The sequence below is a fragment of the Barbus barbus genome (assembly GCF_936440315.1).
Source record: "Barbus barbus genome assembly, chromosome: 48".
In the NCBI taxonomy this organism is placed as follows: Eukaryota; Metazoa; Chordata; class Actinopteri; order Cypriniformes; family Cyprinidae; genus Barbus; species Barbus barbus.
Window position 1 is genome coordinate 9186412 of NC_136726.1, and position 22070 is coordinate 9208481.

Sequence of the window (22070 nt, forward strand, 5' to 3'; positions counted from 1 at the left end):
TGGTCTGGTTAGGTTTAAGGGTGGGTTAAAGGTATAACTACAGAAATTAAAGGAAGTATATTTTTAAATATAAGTACAATATAAAAACATGTATGTACAAGTGCGTTGTATCAAATATTAATTTAATTGTAAGTATGTGGTAGTTAATGACACTTAATATAAAGTGGGTCAATTTTTTTAAATTAATGTTTAATTATTTTAATTATACCCCTCTGATTTTCATTGAATTGACAATAAAACACGAAGACATTTTAAAAAATGTGCTCTTTCTCACCCAGTGCTATTTTAGTATTATTTATATACCATTACAGAAATTATTAATATTTTGAATTAGCATTTATTTTTACTTTTTTAAAATTATTATTTCTATTTAGCCAACGTAGTATTTTTATTTCAGCTATAGGTTAATCAGTTTTAATACTTCAATTTAAACTGGTTTCACTTAGTTTTTTTTTTTATCCTTTCCTATCAAAATACTTATGGATTCGCAGACGCAGAAAATCAAGGTGAGGTCGTAATTGGTTTTTAAGACTTTCGGAAGAGAATTTTGAGCTCAGTGTGCAATGACCTTAACTAGTTCAAATCTATTAATATATTTACTTACTTTTGTCATTTAGCAGATGCTTTTGTCCAAAGCGACTTACAAATAAGAAAAAGTAACTAAAACTAAAAGTTACAACTCTATAAATACTATATACCCACATATTTAAGAAAATAAAGAAATTAAATAAAATTGACACATGCATATAACAACATTTCAATAATAAACATATAAATGAAAAAACTAAAATAAAAAGCGATAGGCCTACTTCTATCCCTTGGTGGAGTCGCACGGTAGAGTTGATGGTCTTCACACTAGGAGGGCTTCACCCGACGACTTCCGCGACCGCGGTATAATAAACTTTTTTATACCACTCCAACAAATCACCATTTCAATTCAGCTGGACCCACTTTCCTGTTTATCAACTAAAAATGGCCAAGCAAGTGCACACACACTGACAAGATACGCGATACAGTACGAGACCAAACGCGATTTCAGCAACTCTCAACACAGTAAACAAAAAATATATTTACTGACATATCGCTTGAGACTCACTGACATAAAAATGAAAATGAAACTTTATTTGGAGTACTGCTTGTGCACAATGAACATTTCTCAATACTAAGCCTTAATGTGTTTTTAATGTCTATTGATGAGGATTTAGCAGACTTTATAACAGTTTATTATACTAAAAATACAATCGCAGGGTATTTTTATTAAACGCCTAAATATGTAAATGTATTCGCAGTCAATGCGATTTCCACTTTTTCTTTAATTTTCAGTTTCATTTTGTTTTTTAGTCAGTTTTAACAATTTAATTTATTTCATTTTTAGCTTCAGTATTTTAGTACTTCAGTGTAAGGGAAAATGTGTCATTTTCATTGAAGTTTTAAAGTTTAAGTTATTCATTTATAATTTAAAATTCCACAGAAAAAAGTTTTGCAAGTTTAAAATTATATGAAGGTTATAGTAAATATGTTCATTTTCATGTTTGAGTGATCGATCCCTTTAAGACTCTAAGCTTAGTTTGAAGTCACCACTTAACAAATAATTCAATACAGCAAACTTAATTTCCCTTCTGAAACCACAGACATAGTTTCCTACTTCCTTTCATACTCTGAGGATTAAAAATGCCCATAGTGAAGCTCCGCCCCTCAATGCAGTGATGATGAGGCAGAGTGAGTGGGCATGTCCTAGAGGGGTGGAGCCCACCTTCAGGATGGGACCTCCAGCTCAATGGGCAGGGAGAAGAGCGTCCTGGACCGCCTCTGCTATTTAACCACCACACCCATCAAACACTCCACAGCTGGGATTCTTCTGCACAGCATCTGAGATCTTCTGATCACTCAAGGTAAGCTTAAAACCTTTTCCTTCAGCTGTTAAACCTCTGTATTAAGCCACTTTATTCAAATAAATCAACATTTATAAAGCAAACAAAGGTTCTCTTTTAACTTTGTATGGTATGAAATACAATAGCCTATATTGTATTAAACTAAACTCCTTTTCTTGTAACATTAGCATGCAAATCAACAGATTTCTCAAGAAAGGCTCTTTTTAAACTCTTTAAAACCATAAGGTTGTGAGAAATGACTGAGACATGGCTGGATCTGTCTCACATGCTGTAAGGAATTTTCCCATCATGCTCTCTCACGGGTGTGTCGGTTTGCTTAGGTTTTACCAGATGCTGGGTTTTAAAATTACTGTTTATTACTCCTGTTTTGGTCTAATTGCCTAGCAATAGCAACACATCATACGTAACGTCTTGATTTTTTTTTGCGCAAAATTCAGCATTTTAGAGGGAAAACTATCATGATTTACAAGCATTTGGGTGTTTTTTGCATTGGAAGTTAATGATTTGATTAGAAGTGAACAGTAATGTAGCAGTAAACTGTCCAGAAATGACTCTTCTTGCAGTATCGATTTCATCTCAGTCTAGTTTTTTTTTATTTTAGCTTTGTTTTATGACTCATTATGGCAGGATGAGGTGACTAAGTTTTTCTAAACTCAAGATGGGGCAAGAGAGTACTGTTCTCTGAACTGGCATGCCCTCTGCAGTTCTGCATTACATAACTCTGTGAAGCATGTGACGGATGCTCAGAGTCTCCTCTGAAAGCTGAGACTGCTCTTAATGCACTTTAGGCTCCAGAAAACCAATGTAAATCAGATGGCTGTTCAATTTGCTGCATGATAGATATCAGACACATAAGCAAAATGTCATGGAAATCAATGTGTGACTGCTCTCCACAGGAAGTCCAGGATGGCGCTGGTTTCTGAGTTCTTAGGGCAGCTCACTCTGCAACTGGGTGGAGTAAGTTTTCATACAAAACTTTTTTATCTGTATTGAAGATGTACATAATACACTGAACTGAAAAAGACACATAATAAAATTGCAGGGACCAAAAAATTAAATAAAATAACTTGTAGTTATATAAAGTAAAATAATGTGTTGTTCTGTCAATATTTATAGAAATTATATAATCTATTATAGATAGATAGATAGATAGATAGATAGATATAGCGATAAAATGATCTAAATCAAAAATACTTGTAAATGTATTTAAAATATTAAATCAATATATATTTAAACTATATAAATCAAAACCAGTTTAAAATATTTATATAACTGTATATGAAAATAAATGAATTAACTAATTTTATATATTTTGTAAAATTAGATGAGTAACTGTTTAACAAATCTTTTAAATGTGTATATATAAATAAATTAATCATGTATACTTATAAATAAAAATTAATGTGTATATATAATGTAAATTAATATATATATATATATATAATGAATACATATAATCTATCTATTTATGGAATGATCACATTATTCCTCTCTATAGGGGGACTCCACATACCCTACTGTGGTGCCCGAGCCGAACTTTGATCCTGATAAGGATGCTGCCAGAATCGAGACTGCTATCAAAACTAAAGGTAAGAGAGCAGAAGCGCTGGAGCATGATGAGCTGATGAGAACGGCCAGATGTATTTGTGGCGTCTCGTTTAAACCTGTAATCTGATGATGGTTACGAGCCATTAAACAAACAATAGGCATTCATGTTTGGTTGTGGGCTCTGACCCAGCCCATGTTTTTGTGTGCTGTGCCCATAATGAAGTAAAAACGGTCCAGAACGGGCAGCAGTGGTAGAAGTGAGTCATCATCCTGTCTGGAAGAGATTCACCGCACATGGAACATTTTCAGGCCAACGCCTGATTGCAGCAGATTTCCTCCCCCTCAGTGACTCTATACTCTGTTCTGCTTTAGAAACTATCAGCTAACATTCGCAAAGGAAATATTGCATACATGAATGATGCTTTAGGAAAATTCCACCTTTTTTAACTTACCAAACTGTACAAAAATATCCACAAAAAATGGCATTCTGTATAAGAATCTGTGATTTTTCTAACAGTTTTTTTTGTTTTGTTTACGAAAAGTTTTGTAACGTGACAATTTGAGCATAAAAATCATACAAATTTGAGCATAGCATAAGAGTAATATGTAGAGGGCCCTACATTTGGATTTAGATTTTTTTTTTCGTGTATTTTATTTTTTTTTATTTTTTTTTTACATTATATTGTCATAAATTTTTAATTTGTAAAATTATTGTGATGTAAAAAAAAAAAGAAGGGAACAAAAATATATATATTTTACATTAATATTTTTTATATATATTTAAGGGCAAATTATATTCAATATTTTATTAAATAAAACTAATAAAAATATTTTATACAAATGTATATAAAAATAAATCAATCAAAAATTATAGTAAAATATTTTAGATGTATATATAAAATCTAATATAAATATTGATATATATCGAAATAAAATAAATCTGTAAAATACACACACACACACACACATTAGATAAAAAACTACTAAAAATCTACATAAAATATTATTTAAATGTACTAAGAAATCAATCAAAATATAATATAAAACTATATAAAAACATTTTAGACCAATAGATCATTTTAAAAAAGTATGTACTTAATTCACTAAACATGGTATGTTTATTGAATGATATTTTAATATGGTAAAGTGACTATTTGATTTACTAAATAAGTAAAACATTATTTGTTTTAGGGGTGGATGAGCAAACCATAATTGATATCCTCACCAAACGTACATATAACCAACGGCGAGAAATCGCCTTCTCATATGAGAGGAGAGTCAAGAAGGTCAGTATGTATATTATGTGCTTCTGTATTGATGTATGCTTGTCCATTTTTTGTAATAACACTCATTCATCTCACTTTCAGGATATGATCTCAGCCCTGAAGGGGGCACTGTCTGGCTCCCTGGAAACGGTCATCCTGGGCCTCATGAAGAGCACTGCCCAGTACGACGCCTCTGAAATCAAAGCCTCCATCAAGGTAAACTAAATATGAATGACTTTTAATTGAATTTTGATTGCGTAGATAAAATGAGAGTGAAATCTAGATTATCCAGATACATAATGTCTGTGTGTTTGCAGGGTCTGGGAACAGATGAAGAGTCTCTGATTGAGATCGTCTGCTCTCGAAGCAATGCTGAGCTCATGGAGATCAAGCAAGTCTACAAGGAATGTGAGTATGGGAGTATTTAAGTGCACTTATTAGGAGCGTGAGGCCGTGATATAAACGTGTGTCTCATCGCAGTGTTCAAGAAGGACATGGAGAAGGATGTGGCTGGAGATACTTCAGGAGACTTCGCTAAACTCCTGCTGGCTCTGGTTGAGGTGGGGTGCTTTACCTAATATGTGTCTGAATTAAGATCTTGAGGATTTGTGTTTAATGTAATATTTGTCATTTCTCAAACCGTGATGGACACACGAATACGTTTCACATCAGGCCAGGAGAGCCGAGCCCAGCTCCATCATTGACTACCAGAAAATCGATGAAGATGCCAGAGTAAGTTCTTGTGGCTTATCTCTCAGCATTTAATTGAAACATTAATGAATCAATATCTGAATGCAACATTTAAAAATCAAGTATTTGTTAGAGCAACAGTGTTTAAAAAACTTTAATCCTAAATATTAAACTTCAGTTAATACACTTTTTATATATTTAATTGCAATTAAATTATTTTAAAAACTAATATATATTCATTATTTTTTTATATATTTACATAAAAATTCTAAATGTAGTTTATACTATTTATTTACATATTAAAACATTAAAATTTGTTTTAAAAATATAAAATACACACACATATATAATTTATATACTATTTACATTTACTTAAGTAAACTTTTAAAAACTAAAATATTTATATACATTTAAGTGCAATATTTATAAATTATATATTTATAACAATTACATATTATTTATATATGTATTAGCATTAAATGTATATTAAACATTTTAAAAATATTTATATGCATTTATTCATATAGTTTAAATAAATTACATATTTATTGAAATATATTTTATACACAATTTATTTACATTTTCTTCTGTTAAATATTCACTTTTATTCATTTATATTCAAATATTCAATTATACTTACAAAAACTAACCTATTTAGATACATTTAATTATACACAATTTATATAAATTATATATTTATGAAAAATATAATTATATATATAATATTTATTTGCATTAAGTAAATATTAAACTTTAAAATAGTCTATATTTATATACATTTATTCATATATAATATAGAAATTATATATAGACATTGTATATTATTTCTATTTAGTTACACTTTCTTGATTTAAATATTAATAATGAAATATAAATAACTTAAAAAAATATTTCCAATATATAAACTTTTTTTAAAAATATTTATATACATTTATTTACTTATAATAAATTTTAAAGAAATTGCTTCTTTATGGAAATGATTTATTCGTATTCTGTTTATTTACAATATTTCACTATTTTAATCTGATGTGCAGGCCCTGTACGAGGCTGGAGTCAAACGAAAAGGCACTGATGTGAAGTGCTGGATCTCCATCATGTCCGAGAGAAGCGTTCCTCACCTCCAGAAAGGTTTGTGAGCCTTCCTTCCATTTCATAAGATAATAGCACATATATTATTAAAGTGATTTTGTGTTTTCTTTTATAGTGTTTGAGAGATACAAGAGCTACAGCCCCTATGACATGCAGGAGAGCATCCGCAAAGAGGTGAAAGGAGATCTGGAGAAGTCCTTCCTTACCTTGGGTGAGACTTTTCTTTGAAGACCCCATGAAACTCAACTTTCCTTCCAGTGTTGATGTATATCCTGTTGAAACAGTAAGTTAGAATGGGATATGGCGAAGTGCTAGTCTGTTTTGTATAGCTAGCTATTAGCCTTTCCCTTACAAAAATTAACCATGGTTTTATTATGTCATAAGTGTAGTAACTATGGTTTTTGGCGTATTGATTACCATTTGTATAACCACAGTTTTACTACAAATACCATGATTGAACTATATGGTAAGTGTAACAAAACCTTTGTGGTTACCATGGTTTAACTATAGTATACCATGTTTTTTTGGTTTTATTTGTAGTAAAACCATGATTAATATTCATAAGGGTTAACCTTGAACCTAGACATCAAGCGAAAACAAAGACGACACTTTAAAAAAATCAATCGAATAAGACATACATTATAAGTGTTGTTAGTGAAAGCCAAAAACACAACAAAAGACTGATTAGCAAGTTGCTAATGCTAGTCAGAGGAAGGTGGTATTTATCATTCTTACACTCAATCATTAATATTTTGGTCAGCTTTGCTGAAAGAGATCTATAAATTTTAAGTTTGTCAGCGGATGTTAGCAGATATGCTACAGATGAAAAGTTTGGGATCAGTACTTTTTTAAAAATGTGTTTGAAAGAAGTCACTACTGCTCACCAAGGCAGCATTTATTGGACTAAAAGCCACAAAAGTCTTTAGAAACTGCTTTAACGCTCATTATAGCCATCAAATCCAATGTTTTTACGTGAGAAAGCTACTATTAACTCAGCAGCCGAATCTAATCTCCACATCTTCTCTTCCTCAGTTCAGTGCTTTGAAAACAAACAGCTGTATTTCGCCAACAGACTGCAAGACGCCATGAAGGTAAAAGACGTTTCATCTACTAACACTTGATTCTTTCATGGGCTTGGAAGAAAGTATTAAAAGGATCTTTAATGTATCTGCTGATGTTTCAGATGTCTTGCAGTGGAATTGCATCAGGCGGTTGCGGTTCTCTTTTAACGTTGCGTGGTTGTGTCTTTTAGAGCAAAGGAGCGAAGGAAAAGGTGCTGACCCGGATCGTGGTGTCCCGATGTGAGGTGGACCTCAAGAAGATCAGACAAGAGTTCAAGGCCCATCACGGGAAGTCTCTGTACCAGACCATTGCTGTACGTTCCTGTAATAATACTATATGCCAATGTGTAAAACTGATCCTATGTATTGATTTATATGTGTGTTTAATTTACTCAGGAGCACACAAAGGGAGACTACCAGAGGGCCCTGTTGAGCCTGTGCGGTGGAGATGATTAAGACAGCGTCTGGGAAGCACCACAAGAAGGACTTGAGCTCTGTGCTGGTCCAGACATAGATCTCCTGTGCCTGGCCTTGAATATAGTCCCTACCCTGCTACAGCTTTAGAGACAGGCATCCTGTACACATGCACTCGCTTAGACTGGAAACAACCACGTGTTTTCCATTAAGAAGGATCGCAAAATGAACAGCGTAAGGGCTAAATGTGCCATATGTGGTTTCAAGGCCTTTAGACACAGAATCTGTCCAAAAAAAAGAATCTGCATTGATATAGGTGCTTTTCTGGAGTTCTTACTCAAAGAACATATACACTTGTACTTTTACCCCTTTTCTATACTAAGAAATAAAACAAAATAAACCATCCATCTCTGCTTCATTTTTAATTTTCTTCTTTCTTTCTTTCTTTCTTTCTAGGAAAAGCTCTAACAACGATATTTTGGTCTTTTTTCCCTTTAAATGATATTTAGATACAAAGATATTTAGATACTTATCTTATTTGGTCACTTAAATTTGTAATATTGCTTGCTTTATCATTTAAAATGTCAGTGTATTGCTTAAAATATGTTACTAGAAATGACTGAAATTGCTAATTTAAAAGAAATTACTTTTATAGGTCTTTAAAGATTAATTAAAAACAATGCAGGTTGATTGTATTGCAAAAAAATAAATAGAACATTTGTAGCTGTTGTGTGAATATTATTATTTTTTAAATATTTAATGTGTATGTACAGTCATGGCCAAAAATATCGGCACCCTTGGTAAATATGAAGGCTGTGAAAATTAATCTGCATTGTTAATCCTTTTGATCTTTTATTTTAAAAATTCACAAAAATCTAAACATCTTTCATTGGATAATAAGAATTTAAAATGGGGGGAAATCTCATTATGAAATAAATGTTTTTCTCTAATACACATTGGCCACAATTAACAGCACCCTTTTATTCAATACTTTTTGAAACCTCCATTTGCCAGTTTAACAGCTCTAAATGTTCTCCTATAATGCCTGATGAGGTTAGAGAACACCTGACAAGAGATCAGAGACCGTTCCTTCATCCAGAATCACTCCAGATTCTTCAGATTCCCAGCTCCATGTTGGTGGTGCTTCTCTTCAGTTCACCTCACTCATTTTCTACAGGGTTCAGGTCAGAGGACTGGAATGGCCAGCAGAAGCTTGGTTTTGTGCTCAGTGACCCATTTTTGTGTTGTTTTTCAGGTTTGTGTTTGGATTATTGTACGTTTGGAAGATCCAAACATGGCACATTATAAGATTTCTAATAGAATCAGTCACTTATTGATTTTTTTATCTGTTGGTATTTGATAGAATCCATGATGCCATGTGTCTGAACAAGATGTCCAGGACCTCCAGCAGAAATATAGGCCCACAACATCAAAAATACAGCAGTATATTTCATTGTACACATGGGGTACTTTTTATCCCTGTATTCACCAAACCCATTTTGAGTGTTTGCTGCTAAAAAGCTCATTTTTTAGTTTCATCTGACCACAGAAGCCAGTCTCATTTAAAGTTCCAGTCATGTCTGATAACTGAATATGCTGGAGTTTGTTTTTGGATGAGCTAGGAGATTTTTTTTTAAAACCCTCCCAAACAACATGTGGTGATGTAGGTGCTGTTTGACAATTTTTTTTAAAGGTTTTCTGACCCCGAGACTCAACTATTTTCTGCAATTCTCCAGCTGTGGTCCTTGTAGAGTCTTTAGCCACTCACTCTCCTCCTCACCGTGCATTAGGACGATATAGACGCATGTCCTCTTCCAGGCAGGTTCGTAACATTTTCTGTTGATTGGAAATCATTAATTATTGCCCTGATGGTGGAAATGGGAATTTACACTGCTCTAGCTCTTTTCTTAAAGCCACTTCACTAATTTGTGAAGCTGTATTGTCTTTTGCTGCACATCAGAAATATATTCTTTGGTTTTTCTCATTGTGATGGATGATTAAGGGAATTTGGGCTTTGTTTTCCCTCCTATTTATATTTATGTGAAACAGGAAGCCATGGCTGGATAATTTCATGTTCATATTCACGCTGGAGTGCTCAAAATTGCGAACATGAATGGGAAAATACCTCAGAGATATTTTACTCATAAGAATTTCTAGGGGTGCCAATAATTGTGTCCAACATGTATTTGAGAAAAATATATATTTCATAATGATATTTCCCCTCATTTTAAATTCTTATTATACAATGAAAGGTTAGATTTTTGTGAATTCTTTAAATAAAAGATCAAAAGGATTAACAATGCAGATTAATTTTGTATATGTACGGTTAATTTTCACAGCCTTCTTTGACCATATTTACCAAGGGTGCCGATATTTTTGCCCAAGACTGTATGTGTATACATGTGTACATATACATGTGTGTGTGTGTATATATATATATATATATATATATATATATATATATATATATATATATATATATATATATAGTGAATACTGAAATTATGTACTTAAGGTATAAAGAAATTATAAAAGTACAAAGAATGAGTGTGTGTTTTTAAAAGTCATTTAATAAAAAATATAATATTAAAAGTGAATAATAATAATAATAATGAAAAAAATAATTTGATTATATTTTATCTAATAGAATAATTCACAAATATTTCAAATTTTAGAATAAAACTGTAGTAATAATAATATTATCTTTAGTCCAATATTTTTGTGAAAAACACTATACAAATTCAATTTATTTATTAATCATTTTTATTATTAGTTCATTAAAATGATTTCATTCAATTATTAAAATATAATGTCATGAAAACCTTACTTAAAATAATTTATTTTGGCTTGAGTGCTGTATTTAAAGAGTACTTCTTACAAATTGTTTCCCCACACACCATAAATTAGTCTTACATTTTTATTTATTGAATTTTTTATTGATTTCGAAACATTTAAATTATATATTGTCTTAATATTTCTATTATATTTGTGTCATATTTCTGCCTTTGTTTTCTTAGAAAAGAGGTCCTTCACAAGAGAATCACCAATATGGGGTGGTATTTGGCAACAAAACGTTGGTAACCCCCTGCCAAATTCTTTCTGGGCTTCTGCAAGTTGTAAATGAGCTGTAAATTGTGGGTTGCATTTCAGCTGTATTTCCACTAGAAAGCGATAGAGCCACAGGCTCCGTTTGTGTGTCTCACAGCCAGAAACCATCTGCAGCTTGCTCTGGGATTACTTTGATGTTTGCAACTGCCTTTTTAATGATTATTTTTTTATTCAATAACAAATACTTTATGTTTGATCTCCACTGGAATTAACATATTTTATCCCTTAATTTTAAAAGAAATTAAAAAGTAGTAACTTACACATTAGAGAGCATTTTCCTACTGTTTGAGATTCTGCTCGGGATCAGATTTAAATAGGCTTTACATACATGCATTACATATCGCCACATAAAGGCTTTAATTAGAAAACACTTTCCCTGACTGGATACTTCAGGGAATCGAGCGTCGTATTTTACCACCCAATCATTTCCATGATAATCAGCCACAACATATTGACACGCCTCAGCCAGTCCATTCATTTCACTACATAATCGGCCAACGACTCAATGTCATTTAGATGTGAATTTCCTCTCTAGATGTGCTTTATGGGAGCAATAAAATTGTTTTCACGCTGCCTTCTCCTGCTCATTCTTTGGCGAGGAGGCTTTATTTAGATGTTTTAATCATTAGTGTGTTTTGCTGTGTTTGTTTGGTGCTAATTTTTTAATTAAAAATGTTCATTTAACCTCCAGCTAACTTGATTAGCATACCAGAAAGAGGTTCCTCCACTAGATCTTTCCCCTGTTTAGTTTGTGGTCTCTGAGGGTGAGATCCGCTGAAGAGTTGACAATGCATTTCTAACGGCCCCAGCAGGCCTCATTCCTTCAGAGAGAGAAAAACCTAATGAGAAAGAAACGTTTTGAGGAGGAAGATAGGAATTCAAAGGATCTTGATCTGGACGGACGTTGTTTTCACATGGATGATGTTTCACACAAATAGAAAATAATGCAATGTCAACTAATGCATAGATAGAGGAAAAATATTCAGAATCAGAAAGAGCTTTATTGCCAAGTATGTTTGCACATACAAGGAATTTGTTTTAGTGTCACAGCTTCCAGTACACAGAGAAAACAACACACAGATCATAAAAAATAAAACGTGAATAAAATACACACACACACATATATATATACATATATATATATGTGTGTAAATAAACCACAATAAAATAAAAAATACAATAAAAATAAATAAAGTAATAATAATAATAATAATAAGTTGTATGCACAGGTATAGACAAAATAGAATAGAAATAGAATTAAGAAAAAGAAATAAGATGTAGGGATGTACTTGGATTCAGGGGGATGAATAAATAAGGTTATTGCACATTTTTATTGCACAGTGGGAGAACATTTAACTGTTCATGAGGTAGATTGCCTGGGGAAAGAAACTGTTCTTGTTCAAAAAGGAGATGGCATGGATGTGAGGGATCCAGAGGGATTTTCTGAGGCCTTTTTCTCACTCTGTGTGTATACAGTTCATCAACTCCATTATAATACGTTTTTTAATTATTTTAAAAAATAAATTAAAAACATGCAAAACATTAAAAATGAGTACATTTCTTGCTGTTGTGTGATTTAAAAAAAACATGTTTAAATATCTAATAACATTACATCATTATATGCCATAATACATAAAAATGCATACTTAAAAGATGTGCTTTTATTTACCAAATATACATAAATAAATGTATTTTTGTATTTTAGGTGTGTGTGTGTGTACAGAAATGACAAAGAATGAGTGTATGATTTTGAATGTTGCATAGAAAAAAGTTTTTTTCTTTCTGCAATTAAGCTACCAAAAAAATTAAAAATGTTTATCTGAAAGATAGCCAACATATAACTTTTTGAGACAACTGTGTTCTGCAAAAAAAGATTTTTCTAAACCAGAAATAAAAGAAAGATTACTAGAGTAGGCTACCTTTATGTTTTTACAAAAAAATACCTTTTTGTGTGTTTGTTTTTTTTACTCAAATATGTCATATTTAATTCAGTGTGTTATACTTGCCATTCTTCGTAATTGTTTGTGGGATTTACTAAATATAGTTTCTACAACATCTAGAACCACTGTACTCTTGTTTCACTCGAGGACAAAAATTCCTTCTAAAGTTTATAAGCTTTCAAATTTATTATCATTTTGTGATCATATTGATGAGGACATTACCCCTTTGTGCTGTTTTATGTTTATTGCCAATAAAAGATAAAATACAGAGTAAAGGGGGTTAAAACAGTATTTTGCACAGCAGGCCTGAGATTTACATCCAGCTCCAGTGACAGATTAATTTGTGTGTCATAAAGAGGCGAGTACCTCTCATATTTTTTCAGTTTTATGTGGATGTACAACATGCTGTTCTTCTCAGAGCCTGGCCCACCGGGAACCCGTGCTGAATCTGGAGGGAACTCTCTCCTGGATTGAAACGACGCAATTTAGCTCAGCAAACGCCGACATTCAATCATTCAGATAAGACCCGGAGCCCATGAATGTCAAAGGGAGACCACAGCAGCACCAACAACACTGTGAGACATCGCTGGAAGAAGAGCAAATGACTGACGTTTTCAAATGGCAAGTGGTCAAGTGTGTTCATATGATTACAGTAATCTAAGTGTTCAGCGAAGGGGATTTGTCTGTGGATCTCAGAGTGAAAACAGTATAATATGTAGGCCTGTTTTCGTAACGTCCCATTCACACAAACAGCAATTTATTAATGTCAGTAAGATTCTACACGCGATGAAAATGTATCACGTGATGCTCTCTTCGCGTCGCTAGTTGCTGTATTTGTTCCATGTTTAGTCTTACCTTATAGGTTGAGTGAGTGTAATTTGCTATGCTATTGCGAATTTAGCCTCGATCGCATCATTTTAAGTAGGTTATACTTAATTCTTTGATGTAAAAGCTTAGCTTTTTCTTATATGTGAATATATTGCCTTTCAAAGTAGGCCTATTCTCCATCCCTTACGACAATTAACCATGGTTTATTGTAGTAAAAGTGAAGTAACCATGTTTTATTTGGCATATTAATTACCATTTGTATAACCACAATTTTACTACAAATACCATGGTTAAACTATAGTTAGTATAGTAAAACCATGGTTAATTTGTGGTTACCATGGTTTAACTAAGTTTAGTAACCATTGTTTTTTAGTTTTATTTGTGGTAAAACTATGGTTAATTTTCTTTATTTGAGAGCGTGAGCAAACACACGGCAGCTGCAAGTGATGCTGACTTAACTTAAAAAATTGAGGAAACCCGTTGCCTTAAAATTATTAAGTAAATAATCATTTGAAAACTTTAAGTAATTACTTAATCATTTTAAGGCAACAGGGTTTCGTCAATTTTTTTAAGTTAAGTCAACTTATCACTTTTTACAGTGATAAGAAGGCTGTTTATGAAGCATAAAACCTTAAGTCGCTGGAGTATATTTGTAGCAATAGCCAAATATACATTGTATGGGTCAAACTTATTGATTTTTCTTTTATGTACAAAATCATTAGGATATTAAGTAAAGATTATGTTCCATGAAGATATTTTGTAAATTTCTTACCATAAATATATCAAAACTTAATTTTTGATTAGTAATATGCATTGCTAAGGATTTCATTTGGACAACTTTAAAGGCGATTTTCTCATTATTATGATTTTTTTACAGCCTCAGATTCCAGATTTTCAAATAGTTGTATCGTCTGGTCCTAACAAATGGAAAGCTTGTTTATTCGGCTTTCAGATGATGTATAAATCTCAATTTCGAAAAATTTACACTTAAGACTGGTTTTGTGGTCCAGGGTCACACATATTGCGTGTCAAGCAAAGTTTCACAAAAGTAAAATATTTCATTGTGTTTGTGGCAAATATATGCACTCCTTGAATGCCGAATTTGGGGGCTGTAGCTAACTGCTGTAATCACTGTAAAAAAAAAAAAAAACATTGTTTCATCTTAAAATAATTTGTTACCTCGCTGACTTTTTAGTTTAGTCAACTAAAATATTCCAGTTGTCCCTTAAATTAACATTGAGTATCTTAAAAATTTCAAGTTGACTAAACTAAAAATTTTAAGTCAGCGAGGTAGCAAATTATTTCAAGTTGAAACAACTTTTTGAAACATTTTTTTTACAGTGATGTACACACTAGAAAGTTTTATACGGTGGCCGAGAGAGCTCAACGCGCTGCAACTTCAGAAAACACATGCAAATAGACAAAACACCAGCAAATCAAGAAAACATCTTCATCATTTTGACAACACATGCGAATGCTCACAACACATGCAAATTGAGAAACGCTGCGAATGCTCACAACACATGCAAATTAAGAAACGCTGCGAATGCTCACAACACATGCAAATTGAGAAACGCTGCAAATGCTCACAACACATGCAAATTGAGAAACGCTGCAAATGCTCACAACACATGCAAATTGAGAAACGCTGCAAATCCTCACAACAAATGCAAATTGAGAAACGCTGCAAATCCTCACAACACATGCAAATTAAGAAACGCTGCAAATCCTCACAACACATGCAAATTGAGAAATGCTGCAATTGCTCACAACACATGCAAATTGAGAAACGCTGCAAATGCTCACAACACATGCAAATTGAGAAACGCTGCAAATCCTCACAACACATGCAAATTAAGAAACACATGCAAATTGAGAAACACTGCAAATCCTCAAACACATGCAAATTAAGAAACGCTGCAAATCCTCACAAAAACGCGCTGCATGGACCACAATGGAAATGTTTCAAGGGGACCTATAAAAAGTGACGGACCAGCTGAGATTTGCTTATTGTGCAGCGGCTATTGGTTGAGTTGTTGGTGAACTGAAAGGTGAGTGTTTTCTTGTTGTTGTTGTTTATTTTAACACCCTGATTGCATGGTTTCTTTGTCTTTTGGATATTATTAGATTAATAATGACAAATTACACGATTAACGTTATTATGTAAGATGGCTAACTTATCCTGAACTAAATATAATTTCAAGGTTAATGAAAATAAATTCGGCAATGCTTCATTAATTGTTAAAACCAGGTCAAAATAAAAATGTCAGTAAGAATAATATTTTAAAATTTATTCAGGCCCTTTTAGTAGGCTAATGAAAGAAAGGACATTTGCATGTGTTGTGAGGATTTGCAGCGTTTCTCAATTTGCATGTGTTGTGAGCATTTGCAGCGTTTCTCAATTTGCATGTGTTGTGAGCATTTGCAGCGTTTCTCAATTTGCATGTGTTGTGAGCAATTGCAGCGTTTCTCAATTTGCATGTGTTGTGAGCATTTGCAGCGTTTCTCAATTTGCATGTGTTGTGAGCATTTGCAGCGTTTCTCAATTTGCATGTGTTGTGAGCATTTGCAGCGTTTCTCAATTTGCATGTGTTGTGAGCATTTGCAGCGTTTCTCAATTTGCATGTGTTGTGAGCAATTGCAGCGTTTCTCAATTTGCATGTGTTGTGAGCAATTGCAGCGTTTCTCAATTTGCATGTGTTGTGAGCATTTGCAGCGTTTCTTAATTTGCATGTGTTGTGAGGATTTGCAGTGTTTCTCAATTTGCATGTGTTGTGAGCATTTGCAGCGCATGTGTTGTCAAAATGATGATGTTTTCTTGATTTGCTGGTGTTTTGTCTATTTGCATGTGTTTTCTGAAGTTGCAGCGCGTTGAGCTCTCTCGGCCACCGTAGTTTTATCCTTATCCAGTTGCACTTTTTCTCCTCAGATGTTATGACTGCTAAAATGTTTTTGTAGGCTACATTTTAGCAACCGTATCTGACTAACAAAAATGGCCGATAAATACTGTTTTTGTGCTGATGTTTTACAAACATTTGACCAATAACTTGGATAAACATTTGTTCATAACTTAGAGAGAACCTTTCCAAAACGTGGCCAAAGTTCTGAGAATGTTTTCTCTTTACTGTTTTTTTTGCAGCTTTGGAGCCCAAACAGTGAGTGATATTGTACTTTCATCACGGTTGTAATTATAGTGGATAGCTGTACACATGCATTTGCTGCTGCCATAAAGCAGTTGTGGAATTCTGTACCCCCTCACCAAACTTCATTCTTCATACTCTCAAAACAGAAATTTGGGAGGGGTGCAGGAAAAAAAATGGAGTCCATTCGCCATGATAGATGTCAGTTTATCATCAATGATTTTGAGCCTGATATTTCAGGGTAACCCCCCCCAAAAAAAACCTTGCATGCTATTGTTTTAAACAAGAGTTGCAGGTAATGCTTAATTCCCCTCAAACGAGTGCTCGTTGTTGCGGTCTCTAGTAAATCTGTTTCTTTTTAAAATGCGAAAGTCATCTTCTGGACAAACTAATTAATGCACTGTGACACACTGTATACACACTAGTTTACACATGAAACATGAAGTGGACTTCACTCATGTTGCGAGACAAAATATTGCCAGAAATGAAAAACTAGTTTAATGACTTAACGAATACTTTGCAGTTTATGCTGTATACTGACTACTAATAAAAAAAACATGCGTCAGATATATAAAAAATTGTGGAAGCAGGTATTACTTTCAGTTAAGCTCAGGTCGAGACAAGTGCATTAAATTGTGGGAAACAGTATTAAGTGCAGCAAGATCTTTTGTATACTGCTCATTTTGGCAAATGTAGATCCTGCTGCAATTATCTACTACATTTTAACTTTATATATATTACTGTATTCTGCTGAAATAGTGAGCGTAGTATGCTAGTATGCTTCTGTGAGTAGCCAATGACATAACACCTGGTTGATTTGTTGCTACAATTCACTGTGTGAATGCCCCTTAAGAGAGCACAGCTGTTCAGACACTGGTAGACGGCGGTCCTCATGAATAAGGAGCTGTGTAATACAGATTTTGTCCCCTCTCGTCGTCTGTATTGATGCCCATGGCCTCCCTGACTACTTGTGCAGTGCTGGGTATTTAATTATGGACTAGACTAGGGAAGTTCCTAGTCATAATGGGACATAGTGTGCATGCTTATATCAGTATATTTGTGTGCGTGTGATACCATGTCCTCCAGCTAGTAGTCTTGCTGCTGTCTTGTTCTCTGGAAACCAGTATTTCCACAGGCTAGGCCAGAAGAGCTGCTCTGCATCTTCACCAGCTACCTAAAACACAAGCAGTCTGAGAGCACCAGAGTTTGATTAATATATTTCCTTAATTCTCATTATTTTATATTTCGGAGGTCTCGGCTGTCCCGTGGGTTCATTAGTGGTGTAGTCAGCGGTGCGTATGGTAAACACCGACCCCAGTCTCTGTACTCTACCCTCTGGGCAGACGGGCTCTGCTGAAGGACTGACGTGTTGAGAGGTGGCCCGTCTCCAGCAGACGCTCTCTCTGGATGGGAAGATGGGGTTGGTGCCTTTGGTGTTGTCATGACAGCTTCCTTTTATGAGGCTCAAACTCAGACAACAGAGGAAGTCATTCTGTCACTACGGCACAGGCTAAGACTGAAACAATAGCACTGAAAAACACTGACGACCTTTCTGTCTCTGTATAATGTTGCTGGCTGCATTTAATTAATTACTAATGGATGCATTTTAGTCATTTATAAGTTACACTGTGGAAATAGATATCTGTTCGCATTCTTATTTTCCTCAATGGCAGTTGCTTGGCTGGCTAATGCAGCCCTGAAATTATTTGACCTGGACGCCACCATTTTGTTTCTTGTGTTTTGTTTTGTTTTTGAAGCAGTTATCAGAGGCGCAAATACCATGTAACCAAGATCTGTATTACACTAGAAAAAAATTGTACCTCAGAGTTGGGTCAAAAATTAAATTCAGAAATGTAACAAAGTAGCCTTATTTCTGTTTCTTATTTATACATGGTATCACATGTAAATATGAAGCAAACCGTGAAAGTTGAGTGATTAGATTTACTCCGTTTGCTACAAACTTGCTTTCCCTTCACTGATCTCTTTATATTGATTATAAATACATTATGTGATATTATTTATATTATAGATTAATGTTTTCACCTTCCAAGTCATCATCTTCCAACTTGACAAAATTGAGCAACTTTGCTTGGTCAGTCATAATTATTGAAGGGCAGTAATGCTTTTAAGAGCCACTAGTGGAATAGATTTGTTTTAATAGTAAATCAATTTATTTTGTTGGAATATATGTCTACTTTTAAATGGTTATAAATAGAGAAAGATGGGGGTATATACTGTATAACGAGTGTTCAAAATGGCGGACAGTGAAAAGAAATTGTATTCAGGACTTAAAAGTATAATTTAAAAGTTTTACCCTTTGTATTTTTTAAACTAAAATTAGATTTTACACTAAAATACTAGCTTATGTGTTTTTTCATATGAGAGTATAGTGTCATTAGCTTAGCAACATGCTAATGTTAAACTCCAATATAAATAAATGAGTCAAGTGCTATAGTTTCCATTTTGGTTATTATAATGCCTTAGATTATAATATGCAGTATACAGCAAGGATAGCCGCTTAGTAGACACATAAGGAAATGTGTAGTGTATATTGTAAAATAACTGTATTTGCTGGTGTAATATAAAAACACACAAAAATAGTTTGCATATCTATTAATTGAAGAGCTCCACCAAATATATGAACTAACACAGTGCCGGGAAACCAAAATATACTACTTTAACCAAAGAAAATGGCTGGAAACACTAAGTTGTCTTGATGTGCTGAACAAAGAAAGGGTGGGATCGCTGCATTCCTTCAGTGAGTGTGATCAGCAGTATGTAATGCTTTAGGCCTGTCTGTTTGAGGGCTGCTACAGGGAGCCCCGTCTTTCTCCCCTGTGCGCTGACGCTTTGAGATCTCCCTGTGGCAAAGCCTGGGTTCATCCTCTCTCCTTCTCCAGCTCCCTCTGCCTCAGCCTATTTTCACTCCCTGAGCAGCGCTATAGCAGCATTACTGCAAACTGAAGTCTCAGAGAAAAGAGTCTGTTTTCCAAAGGTTTGCAAAACAATAGAGAAGCCTGTAAGTGTTGTTTGGACTGGTTAAAATTGCGCAGAATTTTGCAAAAGGCTGAACAAAATGCTATATTTTTGAGTCTGTAAATCCATTTTTACAATAGACCCTTTCTATAATCAACATATATTCTGTTTAATGTCATAAATGTTAAGGTGATGTGACCATTTGGAGATCAAAATGAAAAAAAAAAAAGTAGTGAACCAGTTTTTATTTAAACTGTTTCATAATTTAAACCTATTGTATATTTGAAAAATATTTGCCTGCTTCGACCAAGTCTGTTGTTTCGGGAACATCAATGAAACCCTTTTGTTGTCATATGACAACAAAACAATGAAACAGGAAATAACATTACAGAAAAGACAGGTGTAAACCTGCACAATGGTCAGTAAGTATATAAAAATGATCAGCAAATGTTTGTCAAATGGTATAACTGATCATTAATGAAAAATTAGTTTGTTTTGAATAGAATGATATGTGCATATATCGAAGGATTTTAGAGAACATTTGTCATTACTTTTTACTTGACAGTTATACCACTTGACATGTTAGAGTCACAGTGTTGGTATTGTCAAATAATTCAAATGAAAACTTCCAAGAGTTTAATTTATTATACAAAAATGGCTAAAACTAAAATAAAAACAAATTAAAGGTCTATAGAAATATTTTAAAAATGCTAATAATAAGTCACAAAAGTACATGCAATTACTAAAACCTAAAGTAAAACTAAAACAAAAATATAACAATAAAACCTAATTCAAAATATTAATAGTTAAATGATGTTAAAATAACAAGTCAATAATTGAAAACGTTTTGTTTTGTTAGAAACAAAAGACACATAGGAGACCATATTACATTTATAAGGATATGCCACATGTTAGCACTTTAAAATTGATTTATTAAACATTTTACTTTACATCTTGAAAATTTTTCATTGTGATTTGTTTGTCATTCAGTTTTCTGTAAAAAAAAAATCAAGAATAATAACTGATCATCTACACAGTGTGAAAGATTTACCACATTCTGGCACACAAATTCTTGGTTGGTTTTCAGTTTTGTGTGTGCTGGTCATGCGGTGCAGTCTGTGTCGGTGGGAAGGTGGCGCAAAGCCAACGGTGCTAATCATGATTGCCCGTGAAGTGGCTCTAATCATCTGTTCAGCTGCCACGACTCTCCGGCTTGTTTGTACAAGCCAGCGACTCCGTGCGTTCTGTGTACAGACAAGATATTTGTAATCGTAACTTCTTGAGAACTGGTTAAGGCAAACATTACGGGAGGTTGCATATTAATACGAGCTTCTTCATTATAAAACAGATGCTGTTCCTGAGTGATTCGGGGTTAATGAGGGGAGGCCGGAAAAACACGTTTGCTTCAAGAGTCAGAGTTTAAACAGAAAAGATGGCCGCAGTGGTTTTTGTTTGTTCAGTCCTTTTAAAGGTTTTGATATTGCTAATAATTTTTGAACAGACGATATTAGTAGAAAAAGTATGTCTATTATGCCTTGTGTAAATTTCACAAAATCTCACAGGTCATCCAGCATATGTCATCCTATTAATTTAATAAATCATGCTTTGCATAACATTTATGCTATGATAAAAGGTGCTCTGAATCTTTGTATTGAAAAAAAAAAGATAAAAACAATTTACAAAATAATTTAATAAGGTATAATATTTAAAAAAAGAATAAGTATATATTATAAATAATATTATTTTCACTTATTTAATCAATTAAATTTTGCAATAACTTATAAATTATATTTTATATACGTATATTTAATTTTATAAAGAAATACACAACCTCCCACTCTCAGTGTCGAAAGTCTCCTTGTGTTTCTGCATGTGTGAATTTTACCATCTGCCATTGAACCCCTGGCCACAGTGCTTTTAATACACGATTGTCACGCTACCTTAATCCCGTCTCCTGAAGACGGGCCGTCGCCTGTGTCCTTGTGAGGCCATGCGCTAGACTGCTTTAGCCATTCCCACACACACACACACACACACACACAGCAGTCCCGTCATGCAAAAGATGGAAATCGGCTCCACATCCACTCAAGCATGAACCAAATGTCAGCCACAAGCCAGT

At 33.5% G+C, this 22070-nt stretch overlaps 1 protein-coding gene across 1 annotated transcript; it reads left to right on the forward strand.

Annotated features, from left to right (window-relative positions):
• Window positions 1–1797: 1797 nt before the first annotated feature.
• anxa2a (annexin A2a) lies at window positions 1798–8683 on the forward strand. The gene is made up of 13 exons (XM_079411717.1): window positions 1798–1892; window positions 2789–2849; window positions 3391–3481; window positions 4632–4726; window positions 4808–4921; window positions 5023–5113; window positions 5186–5265; window positions 5378–5437; window positions 6430–6523; window positions 6600–6695; window positions 7517–7575; window positions 7737–7859; window positions 7942–8683. The coding sequence occupies exons 2-13, from the start codon at window positions 2799–2801 to the stop codon at window positions 7999–8001; spliced, it is 1014 nt and encodes a 337-aa protein (XP_079267843.1). The 5' UTR covers window positions 1798–1892; window positions 2789–2798; the 3' UTR covers window positions 8002–8683.
• Window positions 8684–22070: the final 13387 nt, after the last annotated feature.

Bases quoted from the DNA above. Each gene is read 5' to 3' on its own strand.
- anxa2a (XM_079411717.1), top strand. From the start codon at position 2,799: ATGGCGCTGGTTTCTGAGTTCTTAGGGCAGCTCACTCTGCAACTGGGT. The intron at 2,850-3,390 runs GTAAGTTTTCAT...TCCTCTCTATAG, and splicing joins TCACTCTGCAACTGGGTGGA to GGGGACTCCACATACCCTAC. The intron at 6,696-7,516 runs GTGAGACTTTTC...TCTCTTCCTCAG, and splicing joins GAAGTCCTTCCTTACCTTGG to TTCAGTGCTTTGAAAACAAA.